Below are 19271 nucleotides of genomic sequence, written 5' to 3' on the forward strand. Positions count from 1 at the left end.
GGCGGATCAGGTTCAGTGGAGCAAATCTTCTCCTGCCACTCACTGCCATCAGTGTGAAGGTGATTTCTGGGTTTGTCACCTCTCCTCCGTTTTCATTTTGGTGGAGGGGATTGCTCAGGTTTTATGGGGTCTTTTTAAAGTTGGGTGTGACACCCTGCTCCTCCTCTCTTTATCCACCCTGCCCAAATTGAACCACACTAGCAGCTATTGCAAAAGAGATGCTGTTTAATCAGGTCCGTGCTTGCTTGTTGCCAGAACAGGAGAATGTGGGACTAGCAAAGCAGGGAAGGTTGTACCTGCTTTCTCTGGCACTGGGTGGAAAGAATTACACTTTGTCATGCTCTGGCTTTCCTGGCTGCTGGGTTGTGAATGCTTGCTGGCAACTCTTTGTGAGCTTTCCTGCTTGGGAAGAGTGGTTCTTTCTGCAATTTCAGAGTATTTCCTTTTCTTGGTTGTTTTTCTTGTTGGCTCTGAATCTCCCCTGCCTGCAGGTTGCTCATAGTAAAACATTAGTCACCAGTAAAACTGATTTTTTTTTCATAGATACATAGTGCAGTGATATGGCTATGAAACAACTTTCTTTGACAGCATCTTAATATGTTGCTTGGGATGCTGTGATGACTTTGAAGCTGAAAGTGTTTAGGAAAAGTATTTTCCAATACAAAGAGTTGGGTTGAATTTTCTAATGCTGAAATATATGCTGAACATTGATATATATAATATGGTCTTTGGGAATATTCTGGTGACAACATATACCTATTTCAGCTCCCAATCCCAAGCATGTTTCTAAGCACATGAAAAAACAGATACATTGTAAGTCTGTTGATATGAGCAATATTACATAGTTCCTTAAGTGTTTGAATGATTAATACTTTAGTTTTTGATAACTGGACTTTTGCCTATGCTGCACTTGCTTTTTTCTTAAAAATATCCCCAAATGTGTATTTAATTTATAATATATGAGTACAATATTGTAGTAGCACTATATTTAGTTTTAAAAAGTCTGTTTGGTTTAAATAAGGCTCACTTTGAAGCTTGAGCTTAATGGCAAATTTGGGGGAAAATTGGGGGTGTGTGGTAGTTCTGTTTTGTGTCTTTTCTTTTAGTGGTTTTATCCTATGATTCTGATGATAGCTTGTGTGGGGGAGTCATCTTGTTGGCATGTCTCTGAAAGCCTGCCTAGCTTCTTTCAGATATGATCTGCAGTTACACCCATCTGAACAACATAATATATGAAAGTGCATATGATGTGTCTTTAAGTCCAATGTGTGATTAATACACCAATACTGTTTGGGATAGCAAAGATTATTGTGTGTGTTTGCTCTGAATGGACTCCCTCTTTTGTTCCTTCAGGCCAGTAAGAACATTGACTCAGAAACTTGAATATTTAAGATGCCTAAAGGCAAGACTTTGCTTTCCAGGCTTCGCTTCTTGTCTTTGTCGAGATGATGACTGCATAAAAGCACATGATTAGATGAAGCATTGAATCATTATTTATAGAGCATAACATTTATTTATGTATTTTTAATTGAGGCTCAATTCAGCACTGAAGTCTTCTAAAGCAGCAAAGAGATACAAAAGAACTACCACGACAGCAACTTCTGTGTGTGAAACCTTTGTCCCGGACTTTGTGCAGATTTAGTGAGATGGTATGTGGTGTAAATGTGTAGAGAATGAGTGTCCTGAACAATACATGGTGGTGACAGTGTTCGTGAAGACTCTGCATGTCTGGGCTGCAGTATCTGGGCTCTGATGAATGGTGTGTGCAGACTTCCAGGAAGGCAAGCATCTTCTGAATTTCCCCTGAGAGCACAGGCTCTGCTGGCTGGGGGTAGGTCCTACTCTTACGTCAGCAAATAATTCTCAATTACCAAGGCTAGGTAAAATCCCCCTTCCATTCTAAGAAGCTTGCTCTATCTCTAGCTGCACTCTCCCCTCCTTTTTTTTGACAGATCATTTTCATTTAGGCAAAAAACTCTGTTGAAAGGCACTAGACCAAAGATTGCAGTGATTACCTCATCTAGTTATTTCTGGAACCAGAGTACCATCCTGGGCTTGCTTGTGTGGAACTTCAGAAACAGCCATAAAATTCAGCTACCTCCAAAAGCACGATCACACATTGCCCGAGAAAGGTCAGAAGAGGCTTAGGAGGCTTCTAGATCCATCTTCCAAGAGATATGGGTGCAGAAAGACATTGCTGCTGTGGTCAGTACTGGGGCAGGTCCTGTGTGATATCTTAATCAATGATCTGGACAAGGGGAATCAAGAGCACCCTCAGCCAGTTTGCAGATGGCACCAAGCTGGGTGTGAGTGCTGATCTGCTGGAGGGCAGGGGGGCTCTGCAGAGGGATCTGCACGGGCTGGATCCATGGGCCAGGGCCAATTGTGTGAGGTTCAAGCAGGCCAAGTGCTGGGTCCTGTCCCAGGGTCACAACAACCCCCTGCAGCTCCAGGCTGGGACAGTGGCTGGAAAACTGACCAGTGGGAAAGGCCCTGGGGGTGCTGGTCAGCAGTGGCTGAACATGAGCCAGGGTGTGCCCAGGTGGCCAAGAGGGCCAAGGACATCCTGAATGTATCAGCAATGGTGTGGCCAGCAGGACCAGGGCAGTGACTGCCCCTCTGTGCTGGGCACTGCTCAGTTTTGAGTCCTGCAGTGCAGGAGAGACACTGAGGTGCTGAAGTTGGACTCAATGACCTTGGAGGTCTTTTCCAACCTAAATGATTCTATGATTCTATGAAAGAAATGGATGCTGTAGTCAGCATCTGCAGCATCTATTCTCTGAGAGGTGATAGCTCTTGTTTCCGGTGAGTTTCTACCCGCAGGGTTAACCTTCAATTTGGGAAAGAAAAATTCAGTCTGGTATGCATGCTTTGGGAGGCTGCTGTAGGGAGTTCAGCTGGAGGTTAAGAGAACAGATCAGCAATGACTGTGTTATGGTTCAGTGGTCTGTGTCCTTCAGAGGTCACAGATGAACCCTTTGTGCCTCAAGAACCTCTGCATTGATCTGAGAGCAGGAATGGGAACTAAATTAAAACTGCAGAGACTGAGCCTCCATCTGTGGAAATCCTGCTGTTGGCTGTGGTCGAAGTCATGTCCTGGTTCAGGAGCTGCATTCCCTAGAGGACGTGATGAACAGTCAGCTTCATGTGTGCTCTAGTCTGTCAGGGCTATATGAAGGAAAGCTGAGCTCTGTTGATGTCTTCACACCTGAACCAACCATTCATGGAGAAGGAGTGAAGTGTATGCAGTGTTGAAGGGAAATGCAGGTTTTGCCTCCAGGTAGATATTAGTGGTAAAAATGTAAACTGTTACCTGAAAGTCCTTTGGTTTTTCACCTACTGGCTGAGTGGGAAGTGAAAGAACATTGGTGATGATGAGTAAGTGAAGAGTGTTACGGGATCTGCCTGTCATTGTCTAGGGTAAGTTTTGGGAGGAAACTTCTGAAGTGGTCTCTGGAAAGCAAATTCAACCTGTCCCTCTTCAAGACAGTGGAAAAAACTGTTTATTTAACAGGCAAAGTACTCACAAACATGAAAAAATGAACAGCATTAAACAATAGAACCTCTCCCTGTCTGAAGAGATGTCAAACTCAGAGAGAGTGCTTGTCATGGGCTGTAGCTGGGCTTGCTCAGTCTCTCATCCATCCCTGAGGTGCTGGAATGCAGCGTCCTGGCCCCGGTGTGAGCTCTGGTGCCATTCTGGGTATTCAGGCCTGAGCAGGGCTGATCAGTTCCAAAAAAAGGAAAAGCCACAATCCAGGGAACTTCTCTACCTAAGCCAGCAGAAAACTGACTAAAAGCAAAGGAGAGCTCTGTCCCCCTGTCTATCCGTGCTGCAGACAGTGCAGTCTGTGAGCAGGAATGCAGGAGAGTGAGTGCAGTTTCTGCAGACAAACCAAGCACTTCTTCTCTCTCCTTTGCTCTCAGAACCTGCTGTAAAGGTGCAGAACTTATTGCTGGGCTAAACAGGTGAATGGGGATATGGTGAATTCAGTATCATGAAGTGATATGAAGTATCATGAAGTGGGGATATGGTGAATTCAGCATCATGAAGTCACCCCAGGACACTGCCAAAGCCAAGATGGAGAGGATCTTCTCTGAAAGTCCTTTCCTAAGCTCTGCTTGGCACACTTGCTTGGGAGCACTCACAGCAGGCTGTTAATTATTTCCAGTGCTCAGGTCATCAGATTAGAGATGATGAATGGATTTTGGGAATAGTGATGTGGAAATATGCCTTGTTATATCTGGTACTAATACTAATAATAATATTGTTTGTCTTAATTCAAACTTATGGGAAAATGGAAAACTATTTATTTATTTATTTATCTAAAATTTAAGCCTTTCCAGTAACACGGTGACATCCCATCAGTCCACCTTCCAAGTGCATTCATTTTGCAGTGTTGTAAGCTATTTGTTTTCTTGGTGCTTATCAGCATTCAATTTAAACAGTTTGTTGGGGACATTTGTTTGTTTAATATAGAATCACAGTATTGGAACATGAGATGTTTGTGGTTTGTTTGTAATACTAGATGCATGACTCCTGCAGACAATGCAGTCCAAATTTAACATGTTATTTACATTTTCTTGTTTTATGAATAATTAGTGCAGAGATCTTTCCCACAGGAAGATCTTAAGAGTGGAAGCATTTAAAAATAATTACAGATCTACTTTTGTGCCTATTTTAATATAAGTATTGTTTTCAGAAAGAACTGGAGTGTACTGTAAATTTCTATAGAGTGTTCAAAACATGGAAAGCCAGTCCCTCAGGAAGCCTTGCAGTTGAGATATTTGGGGTTTTGCTATAAAGGTATAGGTAAATAGGGGTTTGTTTCAAAGTCATACAGGATTAGGTGACATTAGCAAGGGCCTTTAAAAACTGTGTGACTTATTTAGGCGCCTAAATGTAAATTTGAAGTCTAACTCTGTTACTTATATCCTTATGCCTATAGTTGTGACTAGTTTTCTGTGTGAAAATGTGTGTGTGTGTGTGAGAGAGAGAGAGAGAGAGAGATAGAGAGAGAGATAGAACTGTGCTATTTTCAAACTTGGAAAAGGGATGTTTCTTGGAATCTGCATACTTAAAATTAGATTTCCTCTGTGGTTACACAATTGTAGAGTAAATCCAGAAAAGCATCTCTGACTAATTATGTTACTGCAGATTTTTACTTCTATAAATTATGTCAGAAATGAATTCTGAGTACTCTGAAAATTCATAATGGTGCTTCCCAGAATCAGCTCTGAACTCTTCAGCAAGTGGAAGAGATCCAAAGGATGATTAGGCATGTTGATGTACAGAGGAGGCTGAATAATTGCAGAACTGGATGGGTACCATTCTTCAAGAAACTCTTTAAATACAGTTCTTTCATCATTGAAAAAGCTTGCAATAACTTGGTTCCTTAAACATGCTTTTTTTTCTGCTATCAAACTGAATAGTCTTTAAGGGCTTAGAGGTAGATAAGTAGTTTTAATGATCTGACAGCTAAAGAAGTTTGCTTTGATATAGTCTGGGACACTAGATCATGTGAGAATTAGGTGATTTTCACTCTTGTCTGAAGTAAGTTGTTTCATTCTGGTTTAAATGAATGCAAAAAGGCAAGCCTGTCTTACTTCAATACTCAAAATTACATTGAGAATAAGAATATTGGAAAGATTTAGAAAATCACTTAGAAATTGCAAAGCTTCTTCATTTTCCCACCTGACCTGGACTTGGAGAAGAGGCTGCTAAAGACAGTTTGTGTATAAAGAGGGTGAGGACGAAAGAGAATAATTTGATTGTGCTAAAGGGCTTCTGTATCAGTATCAGAAAGAGTTTTAGATTTGATCCTCTCGTTAATAATGGATGGCCAGATGGATGCTTCCTCCTCTGCTGTGTCTTTTTAATTCATCTGAATGATGGTGGAAAATCATCCCAGTGGTTTGAGCCCAGCTGTCTCTCCAGTTTAAAAGCCCACTGTGTCTGTCTCTGAATCTCCTCTTGCAACACAGCAGTTTTGGTATGTTGAAAAGTGCACTTGGGAGGTTTCCTTACCAAACCAAGCAGGTCAAACAACCTAGTTATTTCATACACAAAAGACCTAAAACTGTGAAGCTGTATCATTGCAGCCCTGGCTCAGCATTTTATTGCCATCTGCAACCCAACTGGCTTTGGTTATCCCTGCTTTCAGAGCAGGGCTGCCTGCGTGACTACTCACCATCCCAAAATGCATCATATTTGCTGTCCCCAGAGGACACCAGCCTCTTAAGCATAGGCAAGACTGCAAGGACATGCAGTGATGGAAGGGCTTGTGCTGCCTGACCTGGGGTGGGAATTGGAGCTTTTGGTCAACACCAGGGTTCAGAGTTTCACTGTTAACTGCTGACATACAGCAGATGTGTTCTTCAGCTTTCACCTGTTCATTTTATTTTTAGTAATATCATTGAAATCCCACCATGTTCCTGGACCAGTGGGAAATGCTTTCTAGGATATCATGATCCCTGATTTCTGGTATAATTTCATTTGATATGTTTTGGAAATGTGTCTCTTTTTATGAGCTTGCTTATGTTGTATGGACATAAAGAGGAAGGAGGAAGCGGATGGCTTCAGAGCTATAGAAGGAATAAGCCAGGAGGCACTGGTTGGTTTTGTGGGAACAGAGGCAGCTCCTCCCGAGCAGCGCTGCTGACAAGGACATACCCTATGGCCTTTGGGGTAATACTGGTGGTGAAAGCTCCTATGGACTTCACACTGTCCCTGGGCTGAGAGTGATCCAGTCCTGCAGTGGACTCAGACAATCTGGAGCAAGGGTAGAAGGAATGAGGAAAACCTTGCTCTCTTCCCGTGATGCCTAGTAGTGGGGGCACATATCGTCCTTATGAAATTTTCCAGTGGCCCTGTGCCTACAGGAAAGCTTCAGATGAGGCTGTATGGCATGCCTACTTTCTTGTAGCTCCATTCCCTCTTTGCAAAAATGGGCACAATCTCATTTCCTTAAGGAAAGATTTTGCTAATTGCCAGTGTTATGGGTACTGTGAGAGCACCTGGAAATAAAGAACTCCTCTAGAGAGCTATTTGGTGGCAAGGTTTTCAAAACAAATCCAAGTATATGGTTAGGTTTTTACCTAACTGTTGTGCCCCCCTTTAGAGGGCAAGGTTTCCTGCAAGAATTTCGCATTTCCATGCTTGGCTGTTTCTGTGCCCTCTTGGTGAACTGTTCTTTGTTCTCAGGGCTTGCTTGGGCTGATACTGTAAATGCCCTGGCAATTACTAGGTTTGATTTAGTAAGTCTAGATGTTTGCACGGGCCTTTTGATCTTTAATATAGTGGACATAAATACTTGAAAATCAAAGCAGTTAAGAAAGCATTGCAGGGAACCTGTCTGCAAGAACTGATACGGTTTCACCACTGCTTTTATTTAGCTATGCTATATTAGATTTTTTTCTGTGCTCAGTTTGCCTGGTTAACTGGTTTAAAGCAGGTTTCACCTGATCATATTCAGATACCTCTACTTTACTTGGCCACACATTTTTTAGGCAATGGAGCAGAAAGCCCACTTGAAAGATGTCAAGCATCTAGCCTGAAAATAAAGACCTACAAGAGACCAGATAACTATTTTCTCCTTAGAGGGCCTGTTCTTCTCCTTTGGCCAGAAGTGGAGCCCATGGTGACAATCTCAGATGAGGATTCAGGTGATGTTAAAGAACAAAAATCCCAGTTTTAATATTCCTGTATTCCTGTTGTTTACTTGTGGGGAGGTCAAACCTGAGGCTGTGGTTTGACTGCACAGAAAATCCAGCTTTAGGGCTCCTACAGCTGTACTAAAAGCATTGAGGCCATGAAATATAAAATGCTGACTGCTATAAAACTTCCTGTCAATTCAAATTTGTTCAAAATCTCTCAAAGCCTCCCAGCATAAGATTTAAATTTTTATTGCCAGGTCAAATATCAGAAGTCTTCCTATGGCTAGCATAAAGCTGACCTGTAAATGTGCACTCTGGCTAATTCAGCAGAAACATAACCGTGTGCCTGGATCTGATTTGTACCACTGGGTAATCCAGAATAAAACAGATTTGCTGGTGTCCTGAAGGATTTAAGACCTCAGACCATCACAGCAAAACTATCTTTAAATAACAGTGTGTCTTTTAGTGAAAACCCTGATTCAGTTCCAAAGTGGTTTTCTTCCTATTGATGCTTTTTTTTTTCCCTATTAGTTTCTAACTAATAAGTAGAAGTTACACTTGAATAGAAATTAGTACATTAATGTCTTTTGCTGGTAGTGGATTTATTTCTCTGGTGCTGAAATGCCCAGATGACTTTAGGAAAACAAGTACAATGCCTTCATCTATATATATAAAAAGATTTACGGTATATGTCAAACATAACCTTTAAAGCAATTATAAAGTCATCTCACTCAGGGGATGAAAACAATTTTTGGAATAACTGTATGTATGTTTTTCTGGAAGTTTTGGCCAGGCTGGAAATGCCAAAGGGGTTATCCTGGAGGATTGAGTCTTGGCCATTTGCACAAATCACCTTTTAAAAATCAGTAATGGGACATTTTAATGACCCTCTACATTTCTGTTTCCCCCAATGAGACAGTGATTATAGGAGCTCTTTACATCATTCCTTTGAGGACAACATAGGAAGAAAAAGCTCAATTTGTCAGAAAAGAAAAAAGCTTATTGTTTATGCACTGAATATCCACATATGCTTTTTGACAGTTCCAGTCTCAACTTATTTAAACAAAATATTCTTATTTTTCCATAAGCAGTCATTTAAGACAGCTTTTGTGCTGCCTTAAGAAAGCCTCAAAGAAGGAGCCTCTCTTCACCTACATAACGTATGTTTAGCTTGGTATTTTGAACTAAAAGGCTGGAGATGAAGGAAGAAAGTGCCATAACTAAAAACTTTCAGTGAGGAATGGAGAAGGAGATAGCCAGTTTATTTATGTGGGTGGTATTTCAGCCTTTGAAAGCACATCTTATGTGGACGTGCTGGGTGGAACAAGGGCAGGTAAGAGCTGATTTTTCTGGCTGTAAATACTCCAGGGATGAAGGTGAGAAGAGCTGATAAACACTAAGAAGAGCAGAGAGGGCTGTAGAAGCTGCATGTCTGTGGGTATAAACTGATTATGAATACATTTAAGCCAGAAAACAGACCATTTCCAACTATGCAAAGTGTTGGGGCAGCTTTCCAGCAAAATATCAGAGATGTAAGTGTTCTTTACTTCTATTTGAAATTCAATGAGTTTTATTGATTAGAGTGTGAAAAAGTTGCTGTGATAGCTGGGGTCTGGATTTGATGATGCCCAGGAGGATCTTTGTGGCTGGTGGCACAAGGAAGGGGACCAAGCAGCTCTGCTCACCAGGTGCTGGTGGCACACCTTCAGGAAGAGGCATGTGCCCAGGCTGCAGCCATGCAAAGTGGCTGGTTGTTTTGTGATTGGATGGAAAGGAGTAGGACTTGGCTGTTGGCACTGCTTAGTGAGAGGGGACCATGCTTCTATCAAGGTTTTTGCAGCATCTTTTTGATCCTCTGAGAACATCTGGTGCAAAAGCTTCTCTTCTTGCAAAGAAGAGCACCTGTCTTGTGCTGTGGGTTGGCTCTGGGTTCAGTCCATGGGCTGCCACAGCAGTGCAGTGTAAGCCTGAGCCCTAAAACCAGTATTTAGCACGGTGAGAGTCTTTTTAAGATTAAATCCCATGAAAGGATGATCGCCTTTGTGAGTCTTCCTCAAACTGAGTGGTCATGCTGTCACTACACCATCATGATCCTTCTATTTGAACAGGATTAATATTGTTTCCATATCACACTCAGTATATTAATTGACATTTCCCACCCCAGTACTTTCCCAGCTGAGATGTTCTGTGCTTGCAAACATCCTCTCTGCAAAATCTTAGTTCACTTTATCCTTGAAACTGCTAATGAAAAATCTCAACAGACCACACTACTGAGATGTAGGTAAGATGGGAGATTTAATTACCAGAGAGTGTTAATCAGTAGCCTCACAGGGATTCAGAGCAACCAGGACAAAATCTCTTTGGTGGAAAGTTGTCCCCAGGAACAGGGACTCCTTTTCACAAGACAGGGGACTTTGGGCCCAGGGGGCTGCCCGTTCCTAGTTCTGGCTTGTTTTACTCCAGACAATTCCAATGTGGGCATAAAACTAGAGTATTTTGTATATAGGTCTGTTCTCTATGCAAGGCAGGTGGGGTGGTCTGGCAGATCTGTCACCTACAGGAAGTAAGCAAGATGGTGGTGACTCCATGAAATTTTCTCACATGGGTCTTGAGTCTATTTTGTGGAAGTCAAGAGTAAAAATAAATTTCTTCTTAGCATTGAGGTTTCCATTTTTATCAGACAGGTCTATTTTTTACCTTGATGAACAGCTTACCACCTTTCTATTTTTTGCTTCCATTGGCAATGGACACCTGAGCTGCTCTTCTCACCAGCAAGAGGAGTTCAGCTCAGTGCTGTGTTGTCTGTTACATCTGGAAGGAGTATTTCCTATTTATGCTTGTCTGGAGTAATTTTTCCAAAGCCAGAAGGTTTTGTTTGAGAATATCAAATCCCTTGAAAGTACTGTATAATTATCTACATGATTAATTTAAATGTCTGCCATGGCTCTGCAGTGAGCTCAGGGGTGTAGACAGGCAACCCGCAGCGTATCGATGCCCGCAGCTTTTCCTGTGGGGAGAAGAAATGGGGTTTTGAAGGCTGCCTGCCTCTGGCGGCGTGGAGGGGGCTGTCCTCCTCTATCTCTGGAGGGATGTGTATGCAAGGAGGGGGAGAGCCCTCCAGCAATGCTGCTAAATGAATGATGGATGAGTTTTGCGTGGAATGCAGATGCCTTTGAACGCTCCAGACGGCTAACTGCAGGATTGAAGCTGAAGTCAACATCAGTGCCCTTTGCCAATGCAGAGGAGATTTGGAGACTTGAGCTACAACTCTGAGCTGCTTTCAAGGAGCCCCAAGGTCTCCAGGGACCCTGGCAGTGCTTTTGATCTGGGGATAGTTGGCAAAAGACAGTCCGTAACATGTCTACCCAATGTCAAAACCGATAAACAGCTGAAAACAAAACTTCTTAAATTATTAGGCAAAAGGGGCCTCAAAGAATGATCTGGTCCAATCTTCTCTAGAGCTTGAATGGTTTTGAACCCTGTCTGGTCAGTGAGAGCTGTACCCAAGTTTGCTGTTAAAGCAAAGGGTGTCATTGTCACAAAGGTGTCATTGTCATAACTCACAGGATGATATCCATTAAATGACCTCTTACTGTACTCTCACTAGGACAGAAAATGATGTTGAAGGAAGTAAAAGTAAGAGGGATTGAAATGGAGAGATCTAATGTCTCCCACAACCCAAGAGATATTGGCTCCAATCATTGTTCATAGCAGATCTCTGACCTTCTGCAGAGACCATGAGTGTTGGAGACTCCAGAACCTGAGATGGTGCTCCCCAGGGTCTTGATTTTCTTCATCCTTCTGAGTGTTACCTAACCACTATCCTAAATCTACCTGGACATGATTCACATACATTACTCCATCATGGACACGAGGAACAGACTGCTTTTCTCCTCATGGTCACTGTGGGGCATTGTGAAATACATGAAGACCTTTAACTTGTCCTCTCACACCCTTCCTGCAATACTTTTTGCTTTTTAGCAGGCCCTAATTTTTTTCAGTATTTTCTAGTAATTCACAGTTCCAAGACTGGCAAGTCATGTCAGAACTCTGTTCCTAAGGGGCAGTTTTGCTGCTGAGACCTTCCCAGCCCTGTGTGAGGCTACAGAAATACTTAATATGCCATGTTACCTTTATCCCCATTGACACATCCTGGGACAATGACCCTTTTTTTCCTCCAACAGCAGGAGATTGACAAGAATGATTCCCTATAAACCCTGGAAAATGTTCAAAGCCAAGGTGGGTGGGGCTCTGTAGTGGAAGGTGTGCCTACCCATGGCAGGGGGGCTTGGGACCACATTCCTTTCTAACCCAATCCATTCTGTGATTCTGTGAAAATACTGCATCTCTTGCCAAAGATTTGCCACATAGCCAATATGATATGATATTCCTTTTGTAGTACTCTGCATTTGTCCTTGATGAAGCTTACCCTAATTTTTAGATTATGCTTTTCTGATTTCTGCTGAGATATTTTAGATGCTAATCCTGTTCTCCAGTGTGTCTGCAGACACACCCAGCTTCATGTAATCTGCAGATTTAATATGTGTACTCGCTTTCATTGTCCAGGTCACTAATGAATGTGCTGAGCAGAACTAGACTATATAGATCCAGCAGAGCTCCACTTTCAGTGTCCTTCTGTTTCACAGAATGTCATTAATAACTACTCCCTGGGTATGGATTTATAGAAGTCTCATTTAATCATATTTCCCTAGTATATTTATGAGAAAGTTGAGACAGTGACAAAAGCTATAATAAAGCCCAGATAAATGTTATTCAACAACTTCTCCATTATGAAAAGAAATTAATTTGATTTCACATGATTTTATTCTTGCCTCTCCTGTGTTTGCTACTGCTTATATTTTTGTTCTCTTCCACATACATGCAAACTATTTCTCTGTTTGATTGGGAGTTTTAAGGATGATTGATGCTAGATTGACTGATGTCACATTTTTCTGCTGCTTCTCTTTCTACCCTTGAAGACAGCCACTGCATTTGCTGTCATCCTTAATTCTGGCCCCTTACCTGTTTGAGTTCTCACAAGTGACTAACCCCCTCACTGTCTGAGTACTGACAAGTGACCAGCCATCTGAGATGGTTTTAGCTGGTTTTGTAGGAAATGTAAATGGTGTTTTTTCCCACTCTGCTGGACTGGAAATGCCTGAATTGAACTAATGTCTTACTCTGTTACAGGCAGAGAAGAGGATAGTATGCCTCTGTACTGATATTGTGTCACACTGTGTACTAATCCCTCGTGCATAGTTGGTAATTTTAACAAGGACTAAAGGAAAACCTCAAACCAGTGTTGCCTCTTTTGGTGTCATTTTTCAATAACTTTCTCTCTGAGCAACATTTTTAAGGATTGCCTTCTTGGTATTAATATGCATATAAAGGGTAACTTTTTTTTATCTTCTGCAAGTTTCATTTCATTTTTATACCCTGATATTTCTATTATTTTTGCCTATGTGTTCACACTATTTTTTTTCACTTGTGCTCAGTAACCTTTTAGTGTTCTTTCTTCTTGTCTTTGAGGAAAATAAAAAGCTCGTGATGCTGCCAAGTCTTCTGATCCTTCTTCATTGAGATGCTATTGTGCTTGTGCCTTTTAAGCACAAAATATTGTTTCTTCGAGAAACTACAGCTCACCTTGATTTCTTTTTCCTTTCAACTCTTCTCCATGAATTCTCTCCTAGCAGGTTTTTTTTTAATGTACTGAAACCAGGAATTTCTGTTTTGCTGTTCTCAATCCCTTGATTTTACAGGCATTCTTACATGAGTTTCTTTCCACCTTCTTACCCCCAACATCTCTCTTTGGAGGCACTTCCCTGCTAATTCCTTGACCCCGTCCATTATGTGAGAATGTTGCTCTGAAGGCACCAGGACTTTCTATTTCTTTCTATTTTCCATTCGTAGTAGATATCTTATATTTCTACTTTCCCATTACCATTGAGTCAGCTGTTATCAGGTTCTTGGTTTAGGGTTTGTTGTGCCTTCCCCGGTGTTTGTTTTGTGCTCTCTGCCTTTATTATTAACCAGATAATTTAGCAGTTCTTACTCCCCCTTGTTCTGGACCTCAGAGCAAATATACACATCATCCTCAGTATGCCAAGAGATTCTGCCTCTACTTTTTCTTTGTTGGTCCACATATAAGCTATGCATTTTTAGATCAATATTACAGATCTAGGTCTTACTACAGTAAGTTCCAGTTATGTCAATTAAATAATTGCTTTTGTCTTAAATATGAGATCTTAAATAAGACTTAAGTTCTGTGGTAAAAACCCCACATATTCACCAGTGTTGCATTAAGTATCTAAAATGTTCAGAGGATTTAACCTTGTCTCCTGATCAGTCTGTGTCTAAAACCTCTTGTTTTAGACATGTGCCTGAGCAGTTTCTGTCTTTATTCTTCCCCTTTTCTTCCCTGTTTTGCCTGCCCTGAGCCTAACTCAGAAGTCCCTCTCACTAAGCAGGGGGCCAGTTCCTCCTTTCCCAAGCTGATGTCTATCCCTGTTGAGCCATTGGTGTAACTCCAGCCTCTTGGTGAAGATGCTGGTGTCCTCCTGTACAAGCATCACATGGTCCTGAGCTGTTGTTGTCCCTGCCTGAGCTTTCTTGGGGTTCTGTCAATCTTGGTATTGCCCCACAGCCAAGGAGGTGGCAGAACTTTGGATACAGCTTCTAGGCAGCAGCATTTTGCAAGAGCCTTCCTCTACACTCATTCTTTTGGGGTTATAAGCTCTTCCCACAGATTTTCTACCTAACACAAGCCTCTCATGCACATCTGCAAGAGCAGACCTGCAGGCTGCAAGCTCAAAGCTGCTACTTTCTTCAGTTTTCCTGGTGCACAGCTCACTGAGCATCATCCACTGCTAGAAAATAAAGCCCTGAAAGAATCTGGTCAACCAGACTTCACTCATGTCAGGGGTTTTTCTTGCTTCATAGATCCTAATGACCCTGGCAAAAAAAACCCCTGTCTCACCCTGTTGCCTGCTAACCCCCGGCTCCCACTGACTCGTGGCTGTCTGTGCGCCTCCCTCTCCAAACTGCACGAAATGGGGGAATTCACCTGAATTCACCTCTTTTCCCAGGAAACTGGACAGTCACTTCTCTTAGATGCTTTACTCACAAGGTGGCTGTGAGCCACTGCTGCCCGAAGGGAGGGACCCCATTGGCGTCCTCACCGTTTGTGTTTGCTGCTGCCCATCCCTCGTCCAGCTTGGTGGGGAGCTAAATCCGGGAAGAGACCGGTTTAAGCCTTTCCCAGCCCAGAATCACTGGCATGGACGGCAGGGCTGTCAGCTTCAGTCGCTGGTGAGGCCGGTGCCCCTCCAGCGGCCCTTGGCCGGAGTGTCTCCCCCGCTCTGGTCAGAGCCCCGGAGCTGCGGCAGGAGCATCGCCTGGGCTCTGCAGCCCGCGTTTCACCGCCAAGGTCAGGAGCTAATGGTGACCTTTTATTCCCTTGCTGCGGAGAGCAGCTGGTGCCCTCAAGTGGTAAATCGCAGGAGGAGAACGGCCAGGCCGTGCGAGCCGGCCCTGGGCCCCCGGGCCAGGGCTGCGGGGCGCCTGCAGCTGCTCGGGCACTTCTAACCACGCTGTTTTATCCTTGCAGGACGAGACGCCGTGGTGATCGTGGTGGGAAAGACGCTTTGTTCCCGACGGAGCGGGGACACCGGCGGCAGGCAGGCCTGGACAGCCACAGACACTCACAAACTTGACCCACCAGCCTGTTCACAGGGCCGGTGCAGTGCCTGGACACCAAACATCCTTCCTTGACTGTGTTTTTGGTCAGCTGGAACCCCCCAGAAATCTCCGTGAGACTAGATGGGGCTTGCTTTGGACCTGCAGCCCCACTCCGGCATGTCCCCAGGGGCTGCGGGGCGCCGCGGCAGACGACAAGGGAGCCGAGTGGGGCTGGGGCTGAGGCCGTGAGGGGATGCCCAGGGAGGGACAGCGATGCCCATCACACAGGACAACGCGGGGGTCTTCCTCCCCCTCCTGTGCCAGTGGCTGCAGAACAGCCGGCGGGAGGGGGCCGAGGGAGCCGAGCAGCAGCTCTGCCGCTCGGCCGTCCAGAAGCTGAGCGAGTACATCCAGCTCAACTTCTCCGTGGATGAGAGCAACCTGCAGCCAGGGAGCTGTGGGACTTTGGATACGGAGATCTGCACCATGTACCTGGCCCAAGAGATGCGGAAAAATGAAGTCCTGGGCTTGAGCTTTGGTAATATCCCTGCTCTGGGGGACTATGGGGAGAAGCGTCGGGGAGGAAAGAAGAGGAAGGCACATAAGGGGCCTGTCCTCGATGTCGGGTGCATCTGGGTGACAGACTTGAAGAAGAACAGCCCGGCCGGGAAGTGCGGGAGAGTGCGCCTGAAAGACGAGATCCTTTCTCTGAACGGGCAGCTGATGGTCGGTGTGGATGTCACCGGAGCGAGGTAAGGGTGGCAGAGCCACCAGCAGCAGCAGCTGCCACATGGTGCAAGGCACAGTTGATACTGATGGAAGTCCAGAAGAGGTTTTGACCTTTGCTTTCCAGGCCCTGAGAGAGCCCTGGGTTCGTTCTTAAGATTTTTAAAAAAATAAATAACAAAAATCAAATTGGTAATTAGCCCACACGTGCTACTCACACTTCTGCTGGAAAATGTTTAGGGGTCACTGGGTCAAAAAATTATAAGTCATAATCACCAGAGGGGCTGCACTAAAGCAGGAGCCTTCCTGGGTTTGTATAAAACTGTTTTCTTAAGCAAAAATGAACACAGAGGCAGCAGCACTGGAAGATATTTTTACAGGTGCTCATATTTTTGTTGAATTATTTCAGTTGAGGGAAGCATTTTTGACAGCTAAATGTTGTCTGAGACTTTCTCAAAGCAAGACATTTTTGTGTTTTCCAGTTTGGGACAACTTCATTTTAATAAATTCCTTTTGATTCTAATACATTTGCTCTCTTCTGATGTCTCCTGACCCAGAAAACTTGAAATCTTTAAGAGTTCAAATCAAAAATTAGGATTCTTGCAATGATACAGATTATTCTTGTGGTGTTTTGGTTGTGGTTTTTTTTTTTTTTTTTTTTTTTTTGGGTTTTTTTTTTTTTTTTTTTAATTCAGCTATTCCATGCTGTAAAATCAGTTATTGTCCCAGTTTTGCTCTTTGTGGGCTGGTAGACTTTCTCACATTACCTTTTGCAAAGGCAAAACCCTCTCTCTGTTGTAGATGAGGATGTTAATGTTCATTCATACCTGAGGTTACAATGTACCTGAGGGCATGAAATCCTCCCCCTTTTGCCAAAAGGGAATTTATTTTGGGGGTGGACACTTTTGGAAACCCAGCAGGCAGGATCACTTCACATGAATGTGGCAGGAGTTTGGGCTGACCATCACTCCCAATTCTGACACGTGGCAGAATAAAAACAGTGACTCCTCAGTCTGTGGGTGCTGGGCAGCTCAACCTTCTATGGTTTCACAGGTATGACAACAACCCTCTGTAATTCCTAGCTTGTGATTCAAAATGCGTGTACATATTGGTACTGTGGCATTATTGATCAGTGGCACCTCCAAATTTGAGAGGGTTTATGGCAAAAGGCAGTTAGTTTGCTGTTTCCCCTTTGTCAGATGTCACTGTTTCTAAATGCAAGGGAATTGCTTGCAGTGGGCAGCAATAATGTTATCTTATTAATAATGCAAAATGAGAGATAATAGCCAATGAAGTTGAAAATATTTGGAGATCTGTCCTTTTTGGCCTGTCTCTGAAGGCTTAATTTAGGGCTTGTTCCTTTTGGAAAGCTCTGTTATTAAACCAGCAATCTGTGACTGCAGCTAATGGGAACTAAGTGCTCCATTTTCCTTACTTTTTTTGGCCATTACAAAGGCAGAGTTTTGGTAGTGTGGAGCTAGTGTTGTTCTTAAAATCCTGTTTTAGAATATTCAACATCCAATTTAGGCCAAAATTTAGGACATTTCCTGTTTTATTTTCAGCATCCGAAGCATCCTTGCCTAACTTGCTGTTGACTGCTATTTGACAAGGGTGATGTTGATGGATGACAGTTTGGGACCTTGAGGATGCTCCCAGTTTGGAGAGCTGGCTTTCTGCTATCAGGGAGCTGGCTGGCAGCTCCAGCCCCATGTTCCCACACTGTGTGTCTGGAGTGCTTGAGGATGCTTTGATAGTCTTTCAGTAATTTTCCCCACTGGGGTGCTCAGAAGGGACATAATTCTGTCTAGCTTTACAATAGGCTGAAAGACAACATCAGCTTGCCTTCTGGAAAGACTGCTTCCAAGAAGAAGCTTTCCTAGGGAATTCCATATTGCTGCTATGGTGGAAGTAGCAGAGCCCTTTTCCCCTTGTTTTTTCACGGTGTTGTTGGGGCAGGACAGCGCACTAAATAGTAGTTCTGACTCAGTTTCTGACTGTCTAATTATTCCTTGGCTGAGTGAGAAGCACTTCCAGGTCGATACAAGGGGCTGTGGGTGCTGTGATTTGTGGTGTGATTTACTCAGTGGAGGCTGCACGTGGTCAGTGAAAGTAAAATACTGCCTGAGCTCCTGCAGCACCAGGTTGGACTGGGCAAGCAAAATCACTGCTTGTGTGTTTATTCCACACCTGCCAAGCATCCCAGGGCAGCCCCCATCTTGCCTGATGAAGGAGCTTTTTACACTGATGCTATGGGGAATCTTCTCATTTATTCCCTTAACAGTGGAGGATTTGGCCTGGGGGTCTCACAGCTCTGCCATTTCCCACCTCTGCAGCAGGGTTTGCAGAAGTGTTCTCACATACCCTGGGCTTCATGTAACCTCAGCTCTAGCTCCAGCCTGCCGTCCAAACCCTCCCCTTTCCAAGGGGCTAAACTAATACACCAGAAAACAAGAGAGAAGAGGTGAGGGCACACAGTCCCTTCTGCTGGCTCTCCTACGGATATGGTCAGTCTCTAGAGGATGCAGAGGCAGATGATTGAAGCTGGAACAGATTGGGCAGCCCTGGACAGACGGGGCTGTTTCGGCACCTGCCTGGTGTGCCCACAGGTCCTCCCATCTCAGAGTGGTGATGGGGTCAGACACAGTAAGAGCAGCACAACACTTCCGGGAGGAGCCAGCTGTGAGTACCACTCATCTGTCTCTCCTTGCTAGGAAAGCTGAATATGACTTCTTTAAAGAAAAGTTATTTATTTAAATTCCACCTGATTTCCATGTAAACAGCAGAGACGGGTTGATTATTGCTGAACTTGTTTCTTTTATTTTTTTTTCTTTCTTTTCATTTAGAGAAACATTATGCAGTAATAAAATCATCAAAGCTCTTTGCTTAACGGTGTATTATTACATTAGAGAGGAATAATGTAGGTGGTGTCATTTTTGGTGATGTTAGTGATTGAGGGAAAATTATTGCTCTCTTTAGAGTTAGCAAATTGTGTGTCTATCAAACACAATTGCAGGGAAATGAGCTGTATTGGAATACTGAACAAAGGTTAGTCAAAACTCTGCCTATTTTTATTTTATCTTCTGTCTATACAACTGTATCTCCAAAATATGTGGGTTATGTTCCCCCAGACAACAACTTCCTATGTATTTTGGATCTTCTCTACTCATTTTGGGCTATTACTCACTTACTGAAGGGAGGCTGTTAGTATTTCT

General features: G+C 43.5%; 1 protein-coding gene across 7 annotated transcripts in view; it reads left to right on the plus strand.

Annotated features, from left to right (window-relative positions):
• PDZD2 (PDZ domain containing 2) overlaps window positions 1-19271 on the plus strand; it is a 201760-nt gene that overhangs the window by 48971 nt on the left and 133518 nt on the right. For all 7 annotated transcript variants that reach the window (XM_077171342.1, XM_077171341.1, XM_077171345.1 and 4 more), the window contains one exon: window positions 15263-16085. In XM_077171342.1, the coding sequence (XP_077027457.1) occupies window positions 15607-16085 (479 nt within the window). In that variant the 5' untranslated portion in view covers window positions 15263-15606. The remainder of the gene's footprint in view (window positions 1-15262; window positions 16086-19271) is intronic.

This window comes from Agelaius phoeniceus, chromosome Z, assembly GCF_051311805.1.
Source record: "Agelaius phoeniceus isolate bAgePho1 chromosome Z, bAgePho1.hap1, whole genome shotgun sequence".
NCBI classification, from domain to species: Eukaryota; Metazoa; Chordata; class Aves; order Passeriformes; family Icteridae; genus Agelaius; species Agelaius phoeniceus.